Here is a 23,131-nt window from a genome sequence, read left to right as displayed (position 1 = left end):
AGGGTAACCGACAGAGAAGAGAAAAAATGAAAAACAAAGACAAAAACCTAGAAGTTGTTGCCATTACACATAACTGGCCAAGTTTTCTTTCTAAAAAGTTCTCTTAAATAACAGAAATTGTTTTTAACATAAGTAGTGTCAAAGTGTATGTAACACTGCCCAGATCCTTTAAATATAGATTTATCATTGACAAAACCATTGACAAATAGGCACACTTGGCACACTTTTTTTTCATAGTGTCCTGAAGTAGTGATCCATGCACTCACACACTCTTCCATTTTTTAATATTATACATCTTAGCCCAAGGTATTCATGACCTTGCTCCAAAGGCATAATTATCAATGTGCACAAGAACATTCCATTTCATCACTACCTGCTTCCATGAGAAAATCATTCGTTTCTGTTTGTAAGAGACTTCACAAAAATGAGCTTACATGAGCAGATTACAGCACAACAGAAATGAGAAGAGCAGCTTGTCTGTTTCAAACAGTGAACGACAGACTTGGCAGTACAGATTGTAGGTGAAGTGGTCATTTAGATATTGAAGTCGCTTCTTCAAAACTTTGGATTTATTACTAAAAAGAAAAGAAGTGATAAACTGAGACTTCAAATTGAATAACATATACAATCCTCAAGAAATCTCATTTATTTAGGGTTGCAGAGGATTTATATCAGATCCACAGACTCCACGAGGGACTTAGGTGGCAGTTTCCCCAAAATTTCAACTGTAGTCCCTGTCTTTTAAAAAGACTGTAGCACTTCTAGAAGTCCCAAGCAAAATAATAAGTTGAAATCAATTTGCCACAGTTAAGTGGTGGCACTCAGTCTTCAAAATGGAGCCTATTTCAGAACCTGACATCACACTAAGTCACATTCTTAAAAATACTTAAATATAACACATCCTTACAGTTCATAATTTGTTTTAACAGTAACCAGAAAGATAAATGAATTCATTAATAAATCCTATTTTCCTTCAAAATCCTGCATTTAAGGAGGCAAACTGTTTCTGGAACTGTTTCATTCTCTTCTTATGAATAGTTTTCTCCACTATTCATAAGAAGAGAATGAAACCCCTTTATTTTCTGCAGAGAGACCCTCTTTACCTGTCGTGGATGGAGCTGACGTAGAGGCTGACAAACCAGCTGAGCGAGTACTGGTACATGGGGTCGATGTTGGCCAGGTCGGCGATGCTGAAGAAGAGCACGGCCGAGTGCTGCGCCACGGGCCGGTACGCCTCCCGCGACTCCGCGATCTTCAGCTCCGTCTTCTCTGCAATCTGCACAGCAACACCACGCCACAAACAACAGCTTCGAACAGGTGTAATGCTCTTCTTGTTCTAGAAAATGCTATTCATAACAGCATTTCTGGAATAGTTCCATGCAGCACTGAAACACCAGAGTAAAGCGTGTTTCTGCTCCACCCCAGTAGGTAAAACGAGCGCTTGGCCCTACCCCAGTGCTGCCTGATCCACTTACCTGCACTACAGATACACAGACTTTAAAACATTTTTAAGACTGAATAAACTACCAGTGAAGATTATAGAACAGATCCAATTGTATTTCTCTTTCCATTTCACAAGTACAGAATTTGCTCCTTGTGCTATGCATCCAAATCAGAGACCTTCTGCTGGCTGCAAATTTTAACATGTAATGTCTCAGTATTATTGAGGGAAGCACACATACATACTCCTTACCTGCTGTTTCCTTGTGATCTCATTAGACATGACTTTGGCAGAATCCAAGATCTGGATGGCAGTCTCATCTTCCAGAATATCACCTTCAGATGACTCTAAAGTTTCTAAAATTTTCTTCTCAATTTCTTGTAGATTCTTTTTATTGGCTGCAGACTGAATAATGAGAGCATTTCTTTCCTCTTCTAAATCTGGCCTAATGAAGAAAAACACAAAAACCAAAATCAGTCAATGCTCATCTTGCACTGACTGCAAAAGAAGCCCATGAAAATTACTCCCTCTTCCAATAGGAAGTTTTTATGAATATTCTTTTCAGTTTAAGGAGGTTTATGGTGTTTAACATCTATTTATACTGGTGAGTATAGATTTCTTCCCATTACTTCTAATCAGTACTTGGAAATGTTGGTCTAATCTTTAACATCTTAGCATTTTGAAAATGGCAGTGCATCCTATTTTTCCTTTATTGTGTCTCTGCTGCCTAAAAAAACCCACCAAGTGATACACAGAGCCAGTTTACTGCTGGAACACTTCTGTTAGCAATGAGTTTCCCCAGTTACACAGAATGCCTGTCCAAACCAGATACGTTTTCTCTGTGCCTCTGTGAGGGCTCAGATATGATCCATAATCAGTTTCAGAGGTACTTTGCATTTATTTCATACAAAATTAAAATTAAATCCTCATCGTTCTACACCTTTGTCTGGCAGTTCAGTCACATTGAAAAAATAACAGTAATGATTCAAATAATATTTACAAAGTTTTCTAATATTCGAGGAATATTTCAGGAGAAAATTGCCATGAAAAAACAATGATTTCACATCAGCTATTTTTAATTAACTTCTGGACACTTACCCCTAATAAACTTTTTAAATAATAAAATTTTAATTTCAAGCTGTTACTGAGCAACATTCATACTGTGTAACATCCATTATTTTATACAATAAATTAATTTCCCATTTTCTGGGAATTATGCCATAAAAACCTTTCATGGCTGTTTACCATAAAGAGAGACTTACCTCTCTTCTGCTACAACAATACCTAGCAGCTGGTCTTCAAGTCCCTCTGGTGTTATCATAAAATTGAGCAATAAAACTTTTGTAGCAAGTTCAGGCAAATAGTGTGGATTTCTCAGTTTTGTGGTAATAAAAAATTTGAAATCGCTGGAATACTCAATAATGCTGTCCCCAAGCCTGATACACTCCATACCTCCTGAAGTTAAGAAGAGAAACATTAAGAAAATTTATCTACTCCAATTATTCATAGGAAAAAAATACTTCTGTCATTAGATAAAAACAAACTTCTCACCAATGACAAATTTCCTGAGAAGTAAAAATTATTAAATATATCTGAGAGTCTGAAAAATTCACAGAGACCTCAATGAGGCCACTTATCCCTCTCAGCAGATGAAATCAAGTCAGTCCTATCCCTACAGTATTCCAATTTGCATATACAAAAACTAGAGATGCCAACAGAGAGCTGTGGAATTATTCCCAAATATTCTATTCTTACAGACTATTCTTTCATTGAATTACTTGTCTGAAAGAGGAAACCACAAAGAAAAAAAAGTGTTTGAGCTTTACTTTCCTTTTGTTTTTAATTCTGAACATGAAAAGACAATCTAGGTAAGAAGGAAGGGAAAATATAAATTTCTTTATGTGCACTTTTCTGTCACCTAACAGGAGGAAAAGCTGAAAACCAAATTCATAGCTACTTGCTAAGTACAGTGAAAACTATGCCTTAAGCAAAATGTCTTGACAGCTTTATTTGCTTTATTTGTGCAAAATTTAACAAATATTATCATCAGACTAAAACATATGAAAATGAACGAGAAAAACCATTTCACTGACAATGTTTCCTCCACAGAACTTCTTTAGTCTCCTATAGGGATTTCACATAAAACCATTTTCATGATAGGCAGGAATGACATTTATTAAAAAATAAAACTTCAGACTCTTGTGCAATTACCATTCTCTTACCAGAGGCAGAATTAAGGCAAGAAGAGAGCAATATGAAAAACATCAGGACTAGACACTGAACATTAATGTCCTCTCCTTCAGGGTTCTAAAGGAATTCTGCTGTACCTTGTTTAAATGTCTGTTTAAGCAGCAAAGGTTCAAGAGATGGGTCTAATTCTTCCCCAACATTTTCCAGCAGCAGAGGAGTCCCAAACTGAATGCAGTTCTCCACAGTTCTCATATAATCCGAGTCACTGATCTTGATAACGTTCAGACGGTTGTCCTTCTCAAAATTCTTGATCCATTTATTTGCTTGACCTTGAGGATCAATCATTAATGGCCTAGAAAACACAGGATAGTTTTCTCACTGCTTGCAGGCATTTTCCAAAATTTTAAACTATTTTACATGTTTCTGTATTAGACTGTCGAGAAGAAGTGATAAAATTTAATTATGTTATTTTAAGATATCAGCGAATATTGGATGCATAGCTGTTTTACAATAATTTGAAAAGTAATAGCAGAAATAGCTATAAAAGTTGCAAAAAATGTTTAACAGTTTTCATAAAATAACCAGAATACAGAATTCTTGTAAAATATTGTTCTACCTCCCCCCTGGAATACAAAGATTCCACTCCTTCTTAAATGATATTGCTCTACAGAAGCTACACTGTTTCCAGATACATTCTTTTTTTAATTTTTTTTCTTAAGTGGGAACTTGCTTGGATTTGAAAATTAAACCTTTTTGTCACCTACCAACGTCTTGAATTGTCAACAATGACCCCATTGTCTACAGAAAATACATCAGTGGGCAAACCAGCAATATTCCAGGCTCTTATTTTTACTGGGTCACCAAGATTCTTGCTCAAAGAGAAATTCTCAGAACAAGGGATTTCCTTCTCCTGAAAAAGAAGGGGGGAAAACCCAACAAAATAAATGTTTTTCTTTATTCTGGGTTTCTTTATATCTTTATTAAATGCCACTTCTATCAAAAACAACAATGTGCATTTTGTTTTAAGGGACTGAAATAGGTCATGTACAAGTAAAAATCCTGGGGAAAATAAAACCATAATTTCAATAATTAACCACATTTCCCCACTAAATATATACTCTTTATCAAATTTTGTAAGATTTGTCCAGTTTTTGGTACATTCATGGAGGGAGGTTTGTTACATAAAGTTATAAATTAAGAAATACATACATAGTTGGAAATACCTAATTAAATCTTCCATTAAATCAGTACAGTAATCCAGTGCTGATTTGTTACTGTTTCATGCATTTTAAGTGTTTCTAAATCACTTGATTTATCAATTATTTATGAATTTATTTGGTTTATGAATTATGGCATTCATATGCCATTAGGGTTAGGGTTAAGTGTAAGGGTTCAGGTTCCTGTGTTGAAAGTGTCCCTTTGCAAACCACACAATTAACCATATAATTAACATACAAATATTTGATGGCATAAGTTACAGAATGTTTTACATTACACATAACTGCATTTTAAATTTATTTATTTTATTTAAAGGAAAAATACACAAAACAATGAGATTTTACTTCAGTAACAATCAAGCCTTACAAAATCAATGATGGGCTCTTGTTTCTGATATGCTATTTTGCAGTAAATTATAGGTGCAGGGTAAATTCACTGATTTAATTAAATTCAAATCTACAAAATATTGGATCAGCAGAATTGATCCCATTGCTTTACCCATGAGGTTTACTCGGCTATCATTAGGTAAATTACAAGGGATTTTTGAAGCCTTTTGCAGTTGTCTCAAAAAACCAAAACATTTATTTAACTCTATGACAATCTTCTAACCTTGCACAGTCTGCTCCAATCTTTGGTACAGTCTTGTCGAAATCCAGCAGTAAAAGCTCCCAGATATGCTATTACACCAGCTGATATCAGAATATCACCTGTCAGATTATCATATTCCACTTGAAGATCACATGCAGCTTGATGCCATCTATGACAAGCAGAAAAAAGTCATACTGAAACCTCCACATTAATGATATTGATGTAAAAACCAACTTGGTTTTGTTTATCTTAGCTAAGAATAAAAATATGAAAACCTCATTCATGTATTCTATTCTCATTTTGAAGAGATTTCTGCTACAATTCTCCCAGTGTTGCTGCCCATATTTTTATGCTACAAACAACCAGGAATATTTCAAGGTGCAGGACATTCTTTAGTGTTACAGTTCTCAGACAGAAACACAGCATTAAAGGCTTAGGGAACGTAATTTCAAGTTCTATTTCTACAGTTGTTGTTTTATCTCACATTTGAACTTAAAACTGACCTTGTTTTCTCTCCACCAAGGCCTCCAATCAACTTCTCTGCTCGTTCCAGTTTTTTAGCACACAGATCAACCTGGAATTCCAAACGAGCCTTTTCTTCTGTCTTTTCAGCAAAGGTTTTTTCCAAAGCAGCCAAACGCCCTTCAACTTCTGCAAGCTCTGCTCTCTTCTGATTCAACAGCTCCATTGTCACTGCCAAGGACTCCTCTGCCACTTTTAAACGTTCTTTTTTGGGTTCAATCTCCTATTCAATTACAACCAATCCACAAGTGCTTTAGTACATTTGTGTAACTTTATTAAAGTACAATGCTTAGGGTGAATACACCGAGCAAAGGAAGATTCCATAGCACCAAGGGGCAAGGACCAAAACCACACCTTTGATACCCTGTGAAAGACTTCCATTCCCTTAATCCATTTGCACAAACCCTCTGCTGCTGAGGAAGCTTTGGCCACCACTTGTGGATCAAACTCTGGATTGGTCAGGTACTCGGTCCGGATCTTCTGCATGACGTGTTCCTGGGGAACCAAAGCATTGCAGCCCATCAGGTCTCACAGCTGACACCTCCAAACTGAACTGACTCATTTCTCTACACAATGAAATAGCAAAGAACTATTCCATAATAATTGTTGCAGAAATCACTGCTCCTTTGGTTGTTTTGATCTTCCTGTCATGTTATATAATCTTTTCCTGTTTTCATTCTAATCCTATCCTTACCCTTTCTAATCATGCATTTGCTGTATCTTCCCTGTGGCAGCTCCATAAGCACATTACAGTCACAGAGAAGCCTTCATTTACACTGCCCCTTGTGCAAAACATACCAATTCCATTATTTGCTATCTTTTTCTCAATACACAACTGTGGGGACACTATAAAATGCATTTCTCCTAATGTAATACAAAATGTAATTGCTTGTGCCTACTTTTGGGGAACAGTTTTATAAAGGGCAAAGAGTATTTTATCAAGTACAAAGCATATTCCATTTCCAATTAATTCAGCAAAGGGCAAGAATCACACTCTTGGATAGTATGACCTTTAGGAGAAAAAATCATATTTGAAAGGTGATACAGCTAGTACATTTCAGCATTTATTGCATATCTGCCAGTAGGATCAACAAAATATTACCCATTTTGTCATCATTCATTTAATCAAAAATAATACAATTAGAAAAAGATGTTAAGAAAGACAGCAATGGAGAGTCAAGTATAAAAAGAAGTTTATAATGCTGAATGGTTGATCTAATAAAACTAGCAACAAAAGAAAAAGGCAGAGGAAGGCTGGGCATGGATCAAATGTTCATTGGTACCACTGAAAAACCCCAGCCAGCTCCCAAAACAGAGCATGTGAAATGAGGCTAAAAGGACACAGGCTCAGAAGAAACTGATTGCTTTGGACAAATGATGTCTCCAAAAAGCATTTTCTCATTTGTTTTTTTTCCCCTGCAAGAAAGTGTCTGGTAAAAATGACTGAAAAAGCCTTACCGGAATGGGTGTCTCAGAACAGGCTTTCAATTCCTTTAGGAAATTAATGTTGCCAAGCATTTTCTGGCTTACACCCCAATAATCCCAAATCTACAAAACATAGTAGAAAATACATTTTCACGCTTTAAAACAAATACACATACAAAAAATTACAAATCTAATTTAATTAAAATTAATGAATATTTAATACTGATAATCTGGTATCTCCTTGAGATGCCAGTAAAGCAGAAAGTCTGTCAGATCAAACATTTCCTTCCAATCATGCTTTCAGTCAAAAAGTAAACAGTGTTTCAGGGAAGCTATGTATTATCAATTCTCAAGAAATGTGTAAAGCAAATTAAATCTGGCACATAAAAAATTTGGAAAATAAGGAAAGTTTTCAGTAAAATCCTGGGTGGAGGCTATAAGTACTTGCCTACTTTAATGGACCTTGGGCTATCTTGTTTGTTGGATAAGTGTTGGAAAGAGCATGAATTACATTTTTATTTCAGACTATTGTCTGCTGTTTTACCTTGCCTCCAGATCCTGAAGGATCCGAAATTCTTTCAGGTTTCTTTTCTCTTATGACACAGACAGCAGCCATGACAAGTTTGACACCAGAGGGAGGATTTTTCATTGTTTTGACAACTGCTATATCAGAAGGCTAAAATAAAAAATACATGAAGTATTATGTCTTTCTCAGCACTCAGTAAATGAACTGATAGAAAAAAGAGGAATTATAACACCATTACCAATGAATATAAGTGGTAACAGAGGACTTTTAGAAGGGATGATACAATGTTACCATCATGATTAACAATATCCATCACTATCCTCTAGGCAGAGGAAAAAAAAATAAATAAATGCTAAGAAACTGTAAACTAATGATTAAATAAAATTATGCTTTAAAAATTTCAGGTCAGAATATTTTTGATACACTTTGTGTCATCTCTTATTTTTCTAAATTCCTACTTCATTTCAGAGAGTTACATAACACTTTCAAATGCTGAAATTTAGATCAGCTTGCCTTCAAAGTGTCAAGAGCACCAATTGCAGCCTCCATGACCGGCAATGCCTCTGCCAGGTCACTCTCACATTCATTTTTCAGTGCCTGAGCTTCTTCAGCTTTTTCTGTAGCAATTTCTTCATCCACTTTAACAATTTTTCTTTTTTCTTCTACTTCTGCAGATTCTACTTCTATAATCTAAAGAAAAACCATGAGTGGGCTTTATTTATATCGTGCCATGAATGATCAAATAAACCGAAATTATCTACTATAGAACTTAAGGAATATTGTAAAATATAAAGGGAACATTGAAGATTTTATTAAGAGCATTCCAATTTTAATATGTTAACAGATAAGTCAAGCTTTTATCCAACTCCCTTTGCAGTTCTAGGGAAGTGACATTCAGTTTTCTTAGAGGCAGAAGAGATATCACTGTATCTGTAAAAACACTTCAGAATCAGAAACAAGTGTATAACATCAATTAAATCATGCTTTTTTGGTGATACAACAGTCACATACTAAATAAGCATGTATATATTTTTATATACTGGAATTTTCAAAACACCCAAGATTTTTGATCCTAAATCCCACTAAATTCCCAGGATCCTTTCCTAAATCAATAATATAATCCCTGTGCATGCAAAGACAGACCATGCAAAACTGTTCTTGTTTGTTTTGTCATATCTGGTCACATGGAAAAACTACTTGAGGTTTTTGCAATGTTTGTGAATCAACTTGGGAAACCTGATCAATCACTATTAGCATGAAAATTCCTCTAGCATTCTTTAGCATGGAGCTTAGGCAGTGACTGTATATCCACAGAATGTAGAATGTATTTTATATAAAGAATGAAATTTGATTTCTGTTCTAAGGCTATAAACATAAATAACCAGTCTCAGAATACTGGAAACCTCTGTAAACAAGGAGTGAGCTCAAAAACCTCAATTCAACTTCTACTTTCTGAAAGTCACACATCAGTGAAATAAGACACGTGCTTACATTAAAAGCCAAAAGCTTTTGTATAACTCTACCTCCATCATGCTTGCATTTTCCACTTTAGCCTCTTCCAGTTTGGGCTGCAGCTCAATCAATTCCATTTTCATCCTACCAACCTATGCATATACAAAAGAATCAGGAGGGATCCAGAAGGGTCAAGCACAATTTCTAGCAATTCCTTTAAGACCTAGATTTTACCTAATGACTAATTTATGGATTGTTAATGTAACATTCAGTTTCAAACCAAAACATTGCCAAGACTTATTTTTATCTCCTACATTCAATGTCTAATTTTAAGAACTATGATCACTTACAGTCACCTGTTAACCACCAAGGAAATGACAGCTCTGTTCATATACCACTTAACAATATATGTTTAGAGATGTATGGCTTTAGCACAAGTTCTGTGATTGCAGGAAAGAAAAAGCAAAATACATTTGTTAGTTTTACTGCTGAAGATTGAGCTGAACAAAATCTTAAGTAGCACTTTTGACTGACTTCTCCAGCAAAAGACCTGCAGTTGACAAACACTTCCTAATTTCAGTTCCATATTTGTTATACCTCACCTGTGACTCAGCAAAAGCTAGTTTATCTAGCCCATTCACATATTTCTTCTTGGCTTTCATTACACTGTCTCGTTTCTCAGTGAGAAGTCTCTGAAATGCAGCAATAAGCTCAAGATAAGAAGTAGGAGTAACATAATTATGGCGTCCCAGACTTTGTAAAAACCTATTTAAAAAAAAAAAAGTAAGAGTAACTTAAACTTTGATTTATTTATTTTTTTTTAAGTTTATCACTAGCAAAGTTATGTAACTTTTTGATATAAATTAACAGTTTCAGTGATTTCATACCATTTTTATGAAGGCAAATAGTTGTGTTAACTTTTAATATATAAATGAGTAGTGTTGAACTTTATGATTGTTTGCAACAGCCATAGACTGACCTTTCAGAGAGGGACAGAACTGAAGTATGGAAGTATTTACAGATGGGCACAACTGCCTGGCGCTCAGTGTCCGTGAGCTGAAGGGTTTCCAGGAACTTACTGGCCACACGTTCAAGGGCATCTTCAGGCCATGGCTGAGGGAGAAGTGAGGAAGAAAGAATTTGTAAAATTCAACTCTTAGCAGTCTTCAAATGTTAAATCAAGTTTTCCCAACCAAACCAGCAGAATGAGACACACAAGAACAATGAGCTGATAAAAGGGTTGGTTAGCTCAGGCAGCAAGGTCAGCACCCATGCAATCTTTTCTGGCAGCTCCTGGTTGATATTCTAGCTCCAAGTACACAGTAACATTCCATCCAAACAGGTCTGTGTCTATTCATCCTTTGGCAGAAAAATTAATTGACAGCACTGGGCCAAGCTATGGAGCTAACTGTGCTTTACTGAGAGCAATACTGCTAACATTGATACTATTTCTCCAAGTTTTATTCTGCTATAAAAGATCTACTGATAAACATCAGGATTTGTATTTGCTAGTTGTTCCTACAATGGATGACCTGCTTAATAGGCAGCCACAATTAAAATAATTTTAAAGTCACAATGAAATGGTTTCTCTAGTCCTCTAAAACATACATATTATGTAAAATTACAAATTTCCATCATCAAACTAAGACTATTGATACTTCAGTAACATGTAGCAACAAAATTTAACTTTATTTAGATGTGGAAACGTTGAGATCACACATCAAAGAGCTCCAAAACTATTACAGAAAAGGCTTATGCAATTTTAAAATTTTGGAAAACAAGGAGTACTTATACAAGGAAGATAAAAGAAAATCTAATGCCACTTAGAAATATAGAGCATTAGAGAGCTGAAGCAGATTTTGGAGGAAATAACAGAAATATTCTCCCATACCTGGAACCAATCAATAGTACAGCAGTTGATGAGCGATGGAAACTGTCTCAGGCGATTGCGGAAAGCGTCTCCAATTGGGCTGAACGCCACCACAATGTGGAGATTTTCTTTGCATAAGTTCACAAAAAGTGCATACAAGGCCAAGGGACTGAGTTCTTCACCTTTATCAGCAGCCTGAGCTGCTGCACGAACACGAACACCCTTAGGAATAATACATAGCATAAAAAATGTTACATAAATTCTCATTAAGCACATCTGAAGTCCTATAGCAATCCTATTAATGGTAGCATCACCAGGAAATTAATTTTTTTAGTGGAAATGAAACAGGCAAAATAAAGTAGCAAACCAGAACAAGTAGTAAATACTGTCTGAGAACAGGATTGCACTATTTATCTGTGACCCTTTCAGCATTTGAATGTGTTCCAGAAATGATCATCTGCTGCTCTGAGCAACAGAGAGTAGATCATAACAATAGAGTAAAAGAAGAATTCTTTGGAGGGAGCAAATTTAAATTAATAAAAACCAACTTTGCTCCAGCTGGCACATTGTGGATAGCTACCAAGTTCCAGCATATAGCCTCTGAATATGTTCACACAAACTATAAAACTGGGAAAGAGCCATATTATTTTAATATTGACACTATATACCTGGTAAGAATGAAATAGTAACAGAAAAAGATCACAAGAATTATAATCTAACTTCTTTGAAAGATACACGAATTCAGGTATCAACATGCTCCATAATTCAAGTGCAAGAAAAACCAGGATTAACATCTATAAAGTGATACAGATATTGTAACAAAGAACATTTGTGTGTGTACTAAGGACCACTTTGAAAATCCACTAGAAGCATACCTACTTAATTTAGTAAAAACATACAGAGACAGGGAGACAGCACAGCATGCAGTTCCAAATATTGCTTGCTAACATTAAGTTTCCAACTTGATGTATACAAAGATTGATGTCTCTCCCTCCCAAATTGCAACTGCTATTGTGAAAATCCAAGCCTGATTTGAGTTAATTTTGTTTTTCATTTGCCTGAGTACACTGCATCCTTACTTCTGAGCTAAAGTCATGGAGCACTTTTGCCCATTATGAAATTCTGTCTAACAATGCCCTAGTGCCCCAGAGAGCAGGAGTCTTTGAGAAAGGTAGGCCATGTGTTCCAATAAAAATGTCACATCTTTGCACTTTGCTGGTCAATGAAAACATTGTGATGCACAATCTTGCCCTACACAATACACTACAAAAATAACTACAGCCATGGGGTATTTGTGAACAATGCAAGTTCTCTACATGCACAACTTGATGTGTTTGTGAACGGAGCACTAGGTCAGAATTAAAGGTTGCAGTTGGCATAAACTACTCCATAAGTTTACTAAGTTGATTTATCTAAAGTCTCAAAAAGAAGTCACAGATTTAAGTGCAAATGTCCAAAAGCCACATTTCACACTGAACTGACCAAGTAGATTAAAAGGGAGGTGAAATTAAAGAGAGTTTCTAAAGATACCTCTATAATTTCTTGTTTTTCATCTGCTGCAAAAATATTGGGAACCTCTCCTGTGTTGAGGACACTGTCAATATCTTCCAAAAAACTTTCCTCCTTAATTTGTGCGTCTGTGATGAGAAATACAGTTTTCAAGCGTTGAACACCTGCACTCTTCAGAAGTTTCTGAAAATGCAAGACAGTAAAAATTGTACATTCCAAAACAAAATTGTACATTCCTTCCTCAAAATGAAATCAAAATGCAGACAGGTTATTAATACTCACTTTGAGATCTTCTCTCCACTCATTTGTACCATAGGTCCTAGAAATCTCTGGCTGAAAAACATGCATTTTTGCCATGAAGGCTGCCAGGCGGGTCAGAGACTGCCGCCCGCTGCCCCCCATCCCGACCAGCAGAGCGTTGCCCCCGGCCTGCTTCAGGATGCGGCTCAGGCGAGACAGGTGCTCCAGCATGTACCTGCAGGGGGAGCACCACGGTCACCCACACAGCACAGACACATGGACCTATGCACCCAGAAATCCGGCAAACAAATCAAGGAGTGGCATCTCCAAAACGAGTTTCTGAATGCAGGGTGGGGTGGGGTAGAGAGGAAGAGGAAGAAAGAGAGTGGGCATGAACCACAAAATAAAGTAAAACTTATAATTCTATTATACAAATATCAGTGTGTAGCTAAATTACTGCTAATTGCTAGAAAGAACATGCAGAGGTAAGAACAGGAGTACTGTAAGGATAAATGTGTTAAAGGAAATGAAAAACATTCATTTTCTACTTCAAAATAACAGCAGTAATACCAATTTTAACTTTCTTGAACAATAGCAATTTCAGTATCCTTTTTAAGTAACCACTGGGGGAACATGGTTTATATCAACAAACATCTCCCTTTCCTCCACCTGTCACACTGTTTTGTAAGTTATATGTGGAATTGACATTGGAACATCCTCAGGAAGCAGTATCTGCACATTGCTGAGAGTCCTTGTCAAAACTCAGGCATGATTTATCTCAGAATATGAAGCAAGGCCTATAGGAGATCCCCTGTTTATGCACAGGGCATGGGGTAATTAAAGCAAGCTGAGATGCTATTAAAAGTAGTCTCAAAAAAACTTTCAAACATTTCAAAAAAGATAACTTCTTGTTTATTTTTACTGGTTAGAAAAACAAAAGAAACCAATTCAGATGTTCTCCATGAGACAACTCCAAGGCTGCAGTCCAACAGGCTCTCCTGGCTGCTGTTCAGTGAGGTCACTGCAATATTGCCTCTACACCCAGGAAGTGGCCTTTGATCAGAGGCTGCCAGCTCTTCAAACTGAGAGCCTAGCTGTACATACAGGCTCTCAGAAATCCAGCTTGGCAAAATGACCTAGACTAAAATAAGCTGCTACTAGAACTGTTTGAAGAACCCTCATCACCTTCAGGAAGTAGCCACGTGTCAAGTTACCGTGGCAAATAGGAAGAGGTGGTAATCTCTAGCAACAGCCAGGAGGAAGGAGTCTGACCTCCTGATCTCTCTCAGTTGTAGCTCTGCATGATCACAAGTTAAGGTAACAATAAGGGCCTGCAGAGTCTAAAATTTCACAGGATTAGCTGCAGCACCAGCTGGGTGCATGGCTGTGCTGCACAACAGAGCAGACAGACAGCTTGGATTGTGAACATCTCCCTCGTGGGATGCTTGTCCTTGGGGAATGAAAGTCCCGTGACATTCATCTTCACTGGGGACAGAGGCCTAGGAGAAGTACAGCACCTACCTGAGAAAAGCTTCTCATTATTTACTTTCAGGTAGAAAAAGGAAAAGCATAAAGAAAAAATCAGTTTACTTCCATTCATAAAGGTGTAACACCACAAACACTATAAAGGATGCAAAAAGGGGAGGAGACATACAGAAAACCACAGTCCACAAAATTGAATATACTGAATTATCAACTACAGCTTAAAGCTCTTAATAAAACAGATCATAAACACCTGAAAACAACAAGGTTCATTCTTGTTTTCTGGGTTTGATTATATTCATCCAGACACTGCTCCACAACATCACTGAACTCCTCAATGCTTGGAATCTCAATATAAAGTTTTTCCTCTCCCTCAAGTTCTGGATCCATGTAGTCACCAAAACACAAACTTCTCATGTCTTCTTCTGTTACCTATGGCAAATATTCAGCGAATTATGAAGTTAAGTTTAATATTTAGCGAATATATTTCTTATTGTAATTTTAGAAAACAAAGGAGAATTTAGACAAATACCCCAGACACAAGAATAAGCACTCCAAAATATTTTGATTCACAGACAACATCCCCCTCAAAATTATGCTTCCTGCATTGAGCTATACACTTATTCTTAATTTTTTCTTGGAAAATAATTGGCTCAAATAGCCACTAACAGTTTCATAATCATGACCTTCAGATTACACCAAATTCATACAGATGTATATTATGAAAGGACAGCTAAGACCACAAAGTTATTTCTTCTATACATGAAAGCAACTACAAAGGACATAAAAAACAAACAACAAAAAAATGAAGACAAGGCATAAAATATAACATAACTACACAGCATTTTGGATATCAAAATTTAGTAACAATCACAGGATGCAGATGTACATATTTCTTTTAAGGAAAAGTAGCACATTTTAAAAGTAGTATTTTTTGAAAAGAATGTTCATGTACAACAGTTAAACCCTCCCAAACAATTTTCATTTCTACATTTTTTTCCTTATGAAGACATTTGGCCAAATTCAACTCAAATTTTCATGTGCATTTGAGTCAAAATTTCACCTATGATTAACTCCCATGTCCTAAATTTGCAATAAAAGCAATTATTTTGCAACAGGTACAACATGATACTCACAGAGGAGCTTCCTTCCTTCAGGTGTGCAAAAACTTTGTCGAATACTTCTTTGAAATGTTCTTTCACAATCTCTTTCACCAGATTGAACAGCCAGGCTCTGTCATCATCCTCCACCAGCCGGTCGTAGAAGACACGGAACACCTCGTGCACAAAGAGCCGAATCATCACCTGCTTGTTCTGAACCGCGCTTTTCTTAATGAGCAAACAGCCATGGATAACCCGGGAAAAGTCACGCAGGTTGAAGGTATAATGAGATTTGGCTGGTGTGGGCAAAAGATTTTGGATGGCTTTCTTATACACCTTCAGATGACAACAACAGAGAACAGCAAAATCAAAAAAGTAACACTGGCTGTACTATTATCATAATTCCTAAATGCCTTCTGAAATGTTATTTCTCAAAGAAACCCTTTCACACTACATAACTGTAGAGACAAAGGAACTTCAATGAACCAATTGAAGGAAATCCCCAGTAAGGTATTTGCCTCTTACCTCTAAGGTGGCAGTGACAATCTGATTTCCAATAGTGGAGAAGTCAGGAGGAAATTCATTCATCTTGAGGTAGAGAGCTACTACGGTAGAGAAGATGCGGATCATGGTCTCGTCGCTGAAGGAGTTGATGCTGCAGATGTTGAAGTGCCGCAGGAAGCGGGGGGTGACAGGGTTCCTGCCGCCCCCCGGGGGCCCCATCGCAGCCAGCAGCTGCACATCAGCAAGCGTGATTTTAGAGGTGTCCTTAAAATCATACCTTCAAAATAAAATGCCACGTGACACTTAAATACAGATAGAACACATTTGTTGTACCTTAGATGCATCTATATGACAGACCACCCCCTGGATGCATTAAAAAAGTATTTAAAAAAATATATAAACATAGTAGGCATTATGTAATATAATATATATTTCTATATATTTTATGTTTTTAAAAACAAACAACTCCTCCTCCCCAAAATACAAAAAACCAACTAGTCCTTTAACTGTGCACCAGTTAATCTCAACATATCATTTCCTGGCTGGAAAGAAAAATTATTTGTTTAAACCGCATTCTGTAAAACCTGATACGGAATTTTGAGTATTAAAACAGTAAAATATCAAGGTATATCTCTATTCAAGAGTAATAGATATTGGAGCAGTGCCTGGAATCACAAGAGCAGCTGTATTTGAGAAGTGCCTGGAATTGCAGAATGATCCAGACTCAGGAAAACACCTGTTCCTATCTTCTAATATAAGCAAAGGCAAAAAAACTCAAAAGCAGGGAAGACTTTTAACTGATTTTATTTCATGCGTATTATCATACCTGATTTCACTGTGAATTTAAAAAAAGCATTTTGAGATCTTGTTAAAAAAAATTCACTGAATAATGAAAGAGAAACATGGATAATAAACCAACATAAGAAATAAAATCAGAAGTTTTATATAACTGCATATATATAGGTATGTACAGAAAACTGCAAACTCAGTCTAAGGAGAAAGAGAAAGAAAAAGAACAAGAAACTACATTGGAAAAAAAAAGTTAAAGTAATCAAGGTGTAAATGAATAATTTTACTTACATATACTAACTCTGCTGCTCAGCACTAGAACATTCTAAAACACTCAAAATTAATTTGATCATGAATTTCCTAAACTGAGAAGTCCTTAGAGAGTAAAATACAAGTTGCTTCAACTTTAAAGAATGTATTTTTATATAAATTAAATTTACATTAACATTTACAAACCACTTCAAAAAGTTTTGAAAATAAAATTCAAAGGAATAAAAAAGTAACAGCAAATACATCAACAAAAATTTTCAGTTGTACTTCAAATAATTACCAAAATCCATGGTCACAGAACTGTCTTAAAAGTTCTATAGGAGGCTGTGCCCCATACTTCTCCAAAGCTGGCATATTCATATCATCTACAAAGATAATGCACTTCTTTCCCATTGGAGGGCCAAAAACTCCTTTGCGCCTCTTGTCCAGCCTGGCCATGATGATGTTCTGCAATGCAAACAGGATCACTCAGAACACAGATTACATATCCATGTCCACAGCCTCCTGAGAGCAAAATGATCTGTTCCACCAACCTGAGTCTGATTGGCACTGGTTCGAGCTGAAAAGTTAATGAAGAAGGGTAAGAAGAGCTCCTTTTCCAGGTTGTTCATTAACTTGTCCTTGACGTACACGGATTTCCCCGTTCCTGTGGGTCCCACGATAAGCAGTGGTCTTCACAAAAAAATAAAGCACAAAGACTGCAGAAACCTAACATTGTAAACTAAAAGCAACTAGAAGTCAAAGGTTTTACTAACTTGCCCTTCTTCTACCTCCAAAAACATTACTTGCCTAAAGAAGAAACTGGAGTGTTCTAAGACATTCATTAAACCCTCTCATAATTTTAGTTTGCTTCCATCATCAAGAAAATGGGAGGATAAATAAACATTTTTCATTCCTCATTCTAGTGGTGTTGGAGTATATGAACACACAGGGGAGCTAAATTTCTCCAGATTGGCCTTTCATTAATTCAAACTTCATAAAGCTTTCAGCCTTGGAACCTGAAGCTAGTTTTTATTTTATTCTCTTACATGATCTGACCATGACTAATATAAATGATTTTCATAGGATTAATAATTAAAAAAAAAAATCCTAAAATATTTATTTAATTGCCAAAGTAGAAAGAGGGTGCAACAATTCTTGGGTTGTCCTAAGCTCATCATCAGACTGCAAATACTAAAGTTAGACTGCAATAAGGTTTCACAAATACTAAAATCAGACTTTTGGGCAGATTTTTTTTTTTTTGGTAGTAAATGTCTGTTTTAAAAGGCCAAATAAACTGAGGGTTTGATAAAAACAATGAACTCAAAGGAAAGAAGAAGAGATATTTCTACCTATGATCAAATTTCACTTCAGAAATTTGTAGTGAAGCAACTTACCTTCCATGGGTAATGAACAGGTCTAGCAGATAGGTATAGCGAACTGTATCCATAGTTGGGACTATGATATCTTGAATATTCACATTTTTATCACTGTAACTAATTTTTTCAATAAATTCATTCCAGTGAGCCCAACCTACTTTGCCTTTGAGCTAGGAAGAAACACAGATGTAGAACAGATTGGTGTTACACATATGAAGGGTCTTCTCTACTACTTCACTTTTGAAAAATTAAAGTAATGGATTTGAACAAATGAATGAACATTTGATGCTTCGAAAGTTCACATATTTAGTTTGCTTTACCTCACTAACAAAGAATTAAAGTACATACCTAAACTTAGACTGCTTTGTTTTCTTAAAAAATCTTGTTCAGTGAAAACAAATTAAAAACCCACATATATAGAAAACCACAACAAAAAACCAAAACAAAGCAGTCTAATAGGCACAATAAACAAACATTGCAAGACAAACTACCTATGGGGCTCATATTCTGCTTTCCTTTTGAACAGTCCACATTATTCCTTCTAAACAAAAACAGATTTGAATCCGCCAACTGAGCTTGGGTTACAGAAGAAATATGCAGCGGCAGTATTACAAATATAACTGAAATGTACATCTTAGTATTTTATTTAAAAATTGGTCAGTACACCGGTATTCGAAAAAGAAATTAAAAAGGTACTGCGGGATTTAATTCAACCAACACTCCACAACACCCAACAGGCTTTGTACAGTTTAAAAACCCACCTGGCTGCATTTTCCTTCTGTTAGGACTGTAAGAATCTATTTAGTGCATGCAGAAGCCAATCCTACCTGATACACGTAGTCATAGACCAAGCCTTTCTCTTCTAAGGGACACTCCCACTTTCCCAAATTCTCTGGGATAGGATTTGTTTCAGATTCCTCAGACAAAGTTTCCCTCAAGAAATTATCAAAAATCATCCTGCTGTCACCATCACAAATTCCACCAATGGACCAGATTATGGCAAAAGCAAAACAACCCTGCAAAGGCAAAAAGTTAGTAACTAAAAGTTAGTAACTGTCTCATAAGTTGACACATTACATGAACCTTGTACAGTCTGATTAACAAACATAATTCTAAAATAATATTGTTAAGCAGAGAAATGTTAGCAATTGCCCTTGAATACCCCTGGCCTAAAGAGATTTAGAAATCTGACTGTAGACAGAGGACACAAATAATCTTACTCAAGGACAGAAAAAGAGAGAGAGAAATCAAGAAATAAAGGCCACTGACTACAGCAGTATGTCAGATGACAAAGCCTGAGAAGAGTTCTAATGACAAACCAGGATCTAGGAATTTTGCAATTTAATTTTAAATAAAATTCTCTTCAGTTTTTCATAAGAATAATCACATAAGGTCAGACAGAGGATCTAACTAATATAACTGTCAGAAAACCCTCTTACATAGAAATTTTTGCTCAAACAAGCCAATCAGTGTTGCATGAATATTTATTTCCTTTGAGAGAAAGAAGACTCTTTGATTTAGCTAACCTCTTGTTTACTTAAAAAGCACATTTAATAAAAGCACTATCCTATTTAATTGGAAAAAGAGTAACATTTTTAATCATATTTGTCACTTGTAAGACTTCCATGTCATCTGGGTACCTCCAGAGTATGGGGAGAGAGAGCAAGAAGGCAGTAGAATTGTTTCACATGTCTCTTATTCACAAATTAAAGTTACTTGGATTAATAAAATTGTTTTGAAAACCAGCACATAGAGAAACATTTCTCTAGAATACACATTTCTCTCCATCTTAAAAAACCAACCATAATCCAGGCACGGATGCTTTTGTTGGTGGGATCTTCTTCCACAGCTGGACCAATCAACATTTCAAAAATCCGTGTGAGAGCTACTACAACATTGATCTCACTTGTGGGAACCAGCTCCTAAGAGATTCAAAAGGTTGGATGTCATACTTTACACACCTCTGGTTAATTTATATTTTGGAGATAAAATATTGAAACAATTAGATCACTGGCTAATTTAAAACACACACTAGAAGGCAAGGTTTACACTGACTTTTACTCAAAAGATCATTTGCCCTCCTCAGTCATTGAAATGCCAAGACCTTTAGCTCGTTAACCATGTTCATGGCTACCATGTGAGCACTGCAATTAAACATTCCAAATCAAAACAAAACCCACAGAAGGAGCTACAGCAAAACATGAGCAAAATTCTGAGCATGTCACACTGAGCTTGCAAGGAACTACACATTTCCTCTAAAACTTAAAACAGTACTTCCTTATGCAACATGAGATCTTTAAAGAAAAAAATGTACAAAATTCTCTTGGGAAGACTTTTAATTCAGTGTTTTAAATACTTTAAAATACTTACTTTAATACTTTACTTTTTAAAATAAGAAGATGAAAACTATGATCAGGTTTCAAACCTTAGCTGACATTCTCATTTAACTCTTAACTGGTCCCAAGAGCCACATATTCATTCTAACTGTGCTTGTCATGAGAGAACAGTCACCTCCTAGCAAGGGTAACAGAATGGAAATGGCCACTGACTACTGCAGGAAAAAATGACAAAAAATACCTTGCACTGTTTCTGACGGACTCTTAATGCTGGTGGTACCAACCAATCAAAAAGTCCCTGCAGGAGACCTTGATGTTCCTCTGAATCCAGAGGCTCAGGCAGTTTATTCAGCCAAGAGGTAACAATTGGCCTCCAGCCCAGCTGAGAAGGTTCCAAATAAATCATGCCACAACGACTGACCGTAGCAGGCTAAGGAAAAACAGTAAACTCATTTTATTGTCATTGAATAGACTAAATCTTGTTTAATACTTTAATTAACTACAAAACTTACTGATGCCTGGGAAAGATCCATCGTTTCAAAAATTAGAGTCATCTGAGGGGACATTTGGATGACTTCCCCACTCATCAAACAAAGCTTGAAAGATAAAAAATAATATGTAAAATCATTTTTAAAAATTGGTATTATATTACACTTCCTATCACAGGGGAGTTCTATATGAAAATTGGCAAAACCAAGTAAAATCAAAGGTAAGGTCAACTACATAAAATGTTTAACTACTTGTATCAACAGATTCTTATCAAGTTTTTGCTCAATTCTTCACTTAAACCATAGTACTCCAGAGTAACCTACCTGTAGGTTCATTACAATCAATCTTGCATATGACAAGAAGAAAGGACAAAAGATATGTTCAGTTATTATTGCTAATACTGCAGCATTCCAGCTGGAGACACACTACCCTTTTGCACTAAAGTAGGAGTCCAGCTTGGGTACCTTGACACATTATCATACAGAACTTAAAAGTTCAAATGTGTCTAATTTTTCTATTTGCTTTGGGATTCCTAGGGCCCATTCACAAAAGTGCTGTTAGAATTTTGCCTTCAGAAGCCATTCTTTTGAAAATGCAACCCTTTGTATCTTGAGATTGTCTTGAAATATAGGTGTCTAAGCTTGTGCAGTCTTAGAAATAATGGGGTTTATAACGTGAAATTAATTGTAATTTCTGATATTTAAATTTCAGTTATTTATGTTAGAAAATCACACTATGGCATTAAGGAAATATTACATAATTCATGTCTTTCAGCAATGAGTTGATATTGTGATTATGATTCCAATACAAACAAACAAAACAAACAAACAAAAACCACGAAATAGAAAAGCTCACAACTTGTCACCAACACCATCTTGCACTTGCTCTTCTCAGAAGTCAGGCACTGCAGTTTGTATTAGGGGTTTTATACACAGAAGAGTATTTTCAGAATATCCCATCATTTTCTTCAGGCATTTTTCACTGACTGCTACCTTTTTGTTGTCATCCAGGACGGTGTTCATGCTCTCTATCCACAGGGTGTCGATGGGGCCATCGAAGATCACCCATTTGCGCTCGGGGGTCTCGGCCAGCGCGAATTCCCTGAAGGTCGTGGCGACAACGCCGTCTGTCCACTGCCCACGGGGAGTGACACAAAGCACAGAGGTAACCTGGCTGCCAGCCACACAAACCCTTCCCTTGCCTTTCCATTATCCCTCACTTGTAACTGCTCTGCTCTTGTGCTGCAGAGAGCAGTATCTAACGTTGGAGTATCACCAAGGGTCTTAAAACAACAGCAAACTTAAAAAAAAAAGAAAATTTCCTCTTGACAAAATACCATAAGAAAAAGGACCAGCAATTCAATTTACTGAATCTTAGAAATGCTTTGGCCCTGTCTTGCACCTGTTTCTCCCCAGAATCACCCTAATTCTCTCCAGAGTCACTATTTCACATTTACTGCTTCATATTGTTCCTCCTCTAAACCTAAGTTTCACACTTGGGAACCCATGAGTTCATAGATTTTTCTAGAAAGTTTTTGCATTACTTTGATTATACTGGTTAAGAATAGACAGAAAAATGAACACAATTATGTTTGATATGATTTCCTAGCACAGATACAACTATAAGAGGACAATGACCTTCAAAATGGGATTGCTTTTTTTATTTTTGCATGTTTAAACCTATGTAACTGCATACACACATGGTACTGCATTTTTTATATCCTAATTAATAACAGAGCACAAAAGTATTAGTTAAAATAAAATTTACTATTGTGTTCTCATCTGAGTTTAAAATCATAAATTATCACTTCAAGAGTTTACTA

The 23,131-nt window shown here is 36.1% G+C and overlaps 1 protein-coding gene across 1 annotated transcript in view; it reads right to left on the bottom strand.

The window, feature by feature from the left end:
• DNAH12 (dynein axonemal heavy chain 12) overlaps positions 1-23,131 on the bottom strand; it is a 57,623-nt gene that overhangs the window by 11,623 nt on the left and 22,869 nt on the right. The window contains exons 33-61 of the mRNA XM_064724048.1: positions 22,302-22,442; positions 21,333-21,416; positions 21,062-21,250; positions 20,287-20,406; positions 19,312-19,500; positions 18,503-18,654; positions 17,660-17,798; positions 17,407-17,573; positions 16,089-16,344; positions 15,600-15,899; positions 14,717-14,895; positions 13,024-13,216; positions 12,763-12,924; positions 11,254-11,454; positions 10,342-10,475; positions 9,965-10,127; positions 9,434-9,514; positions 8,424-8,600; positions 7,929-8,060; positions 7,418-7,507; positions 6,314-6,454; positions 5,941-6,182; positions 5,459-5,606; positions 4,396-4,541; positions 3,769-3,983; positions 2,704-2,896; positions 1,694-1,886; positions 1,104-1,276; positions 435-575 (exon numbers count right to left, since the gene is read on the bottom strand). Coding sequence (XP_064580118.1) covers positions 435-575; positions 1,104-1,276; positions 1,694-1,886; positions 2,704-2,896; positions 3,769-3,983; positions 4,396-4,541; positions 5,459-5,606; positions 5,941-6,182; positions 6,314-6,454; positions 7,418-7,507; positions 7,929-8,060; positions 8,424-8,600; positions 9,434-9,514; positions 9,965-10,127; positions 10,342-10,475; positions 11,254-11,454; positions 12,763-12,924; positions 13,024-13,216; positions 14,717-14,895; positions 15,600-15,899; positions 16,089-16,344; positions 17,407-17,573; positions 17,660-17,798; positions 18,503-18,654; positions 19,312-19,500; positions 20,287-20,406; positions 21,062-21,250; positions 21,333-21,416; positions 22,302-22,442 — 4,841 coding nt within the window. The remainder of the gene's footprint in view (positions 1-434; positions 576-1,103; positions 1,277-1,693; positions 1,887-2,703; positions 2,897-3,768; positions 3,984-4,395; positions 4,542-5,458; positions 5,607-5,940; positions 6,183-6,313; positions 6,455-7,417; positions 7,508-7,928; positions 8,061-8,423; positions 8,601-9,433; positions 9,515-9,964; positions 10,128-10,341; positions 10,476-11,253; positions 11,455-12,762; positions 12,925-13,023; positions 13,217-14,716; positions 14,896-15,599; positions 15,900-16,088; positions 16,345-17,406; positions 17,574-17,659; positions 17,799-18,502; positions 18,655-19,311; positions 19,501-20,286; positions 20,407-21,061; positions 21,251-21,332; positions 21,417-22,301; positions 22,443-23,131) is intronic.

The sequence above is a fragment of the Zonotrichia leucophrys genome, chromosome 12 (genome assembly GCF_028769735.1).
Source record: "Zonotrichia leucophrys gambelii isolate GWCS_2022_RI chromosome 12, RI_Zleu_2.0, whole genome shotgun sequence".
Taxonomy (NCBI): domain Eukaryota; kingdom Metazoa; phylum Chordata; class Aves; order Passeriformes; family Passerellidae; genus Zonotrichia; species Zonotrichia leucophrys.
This window is presented reverse-complemented; position numbering and strand designations above follow the sequence as displayed.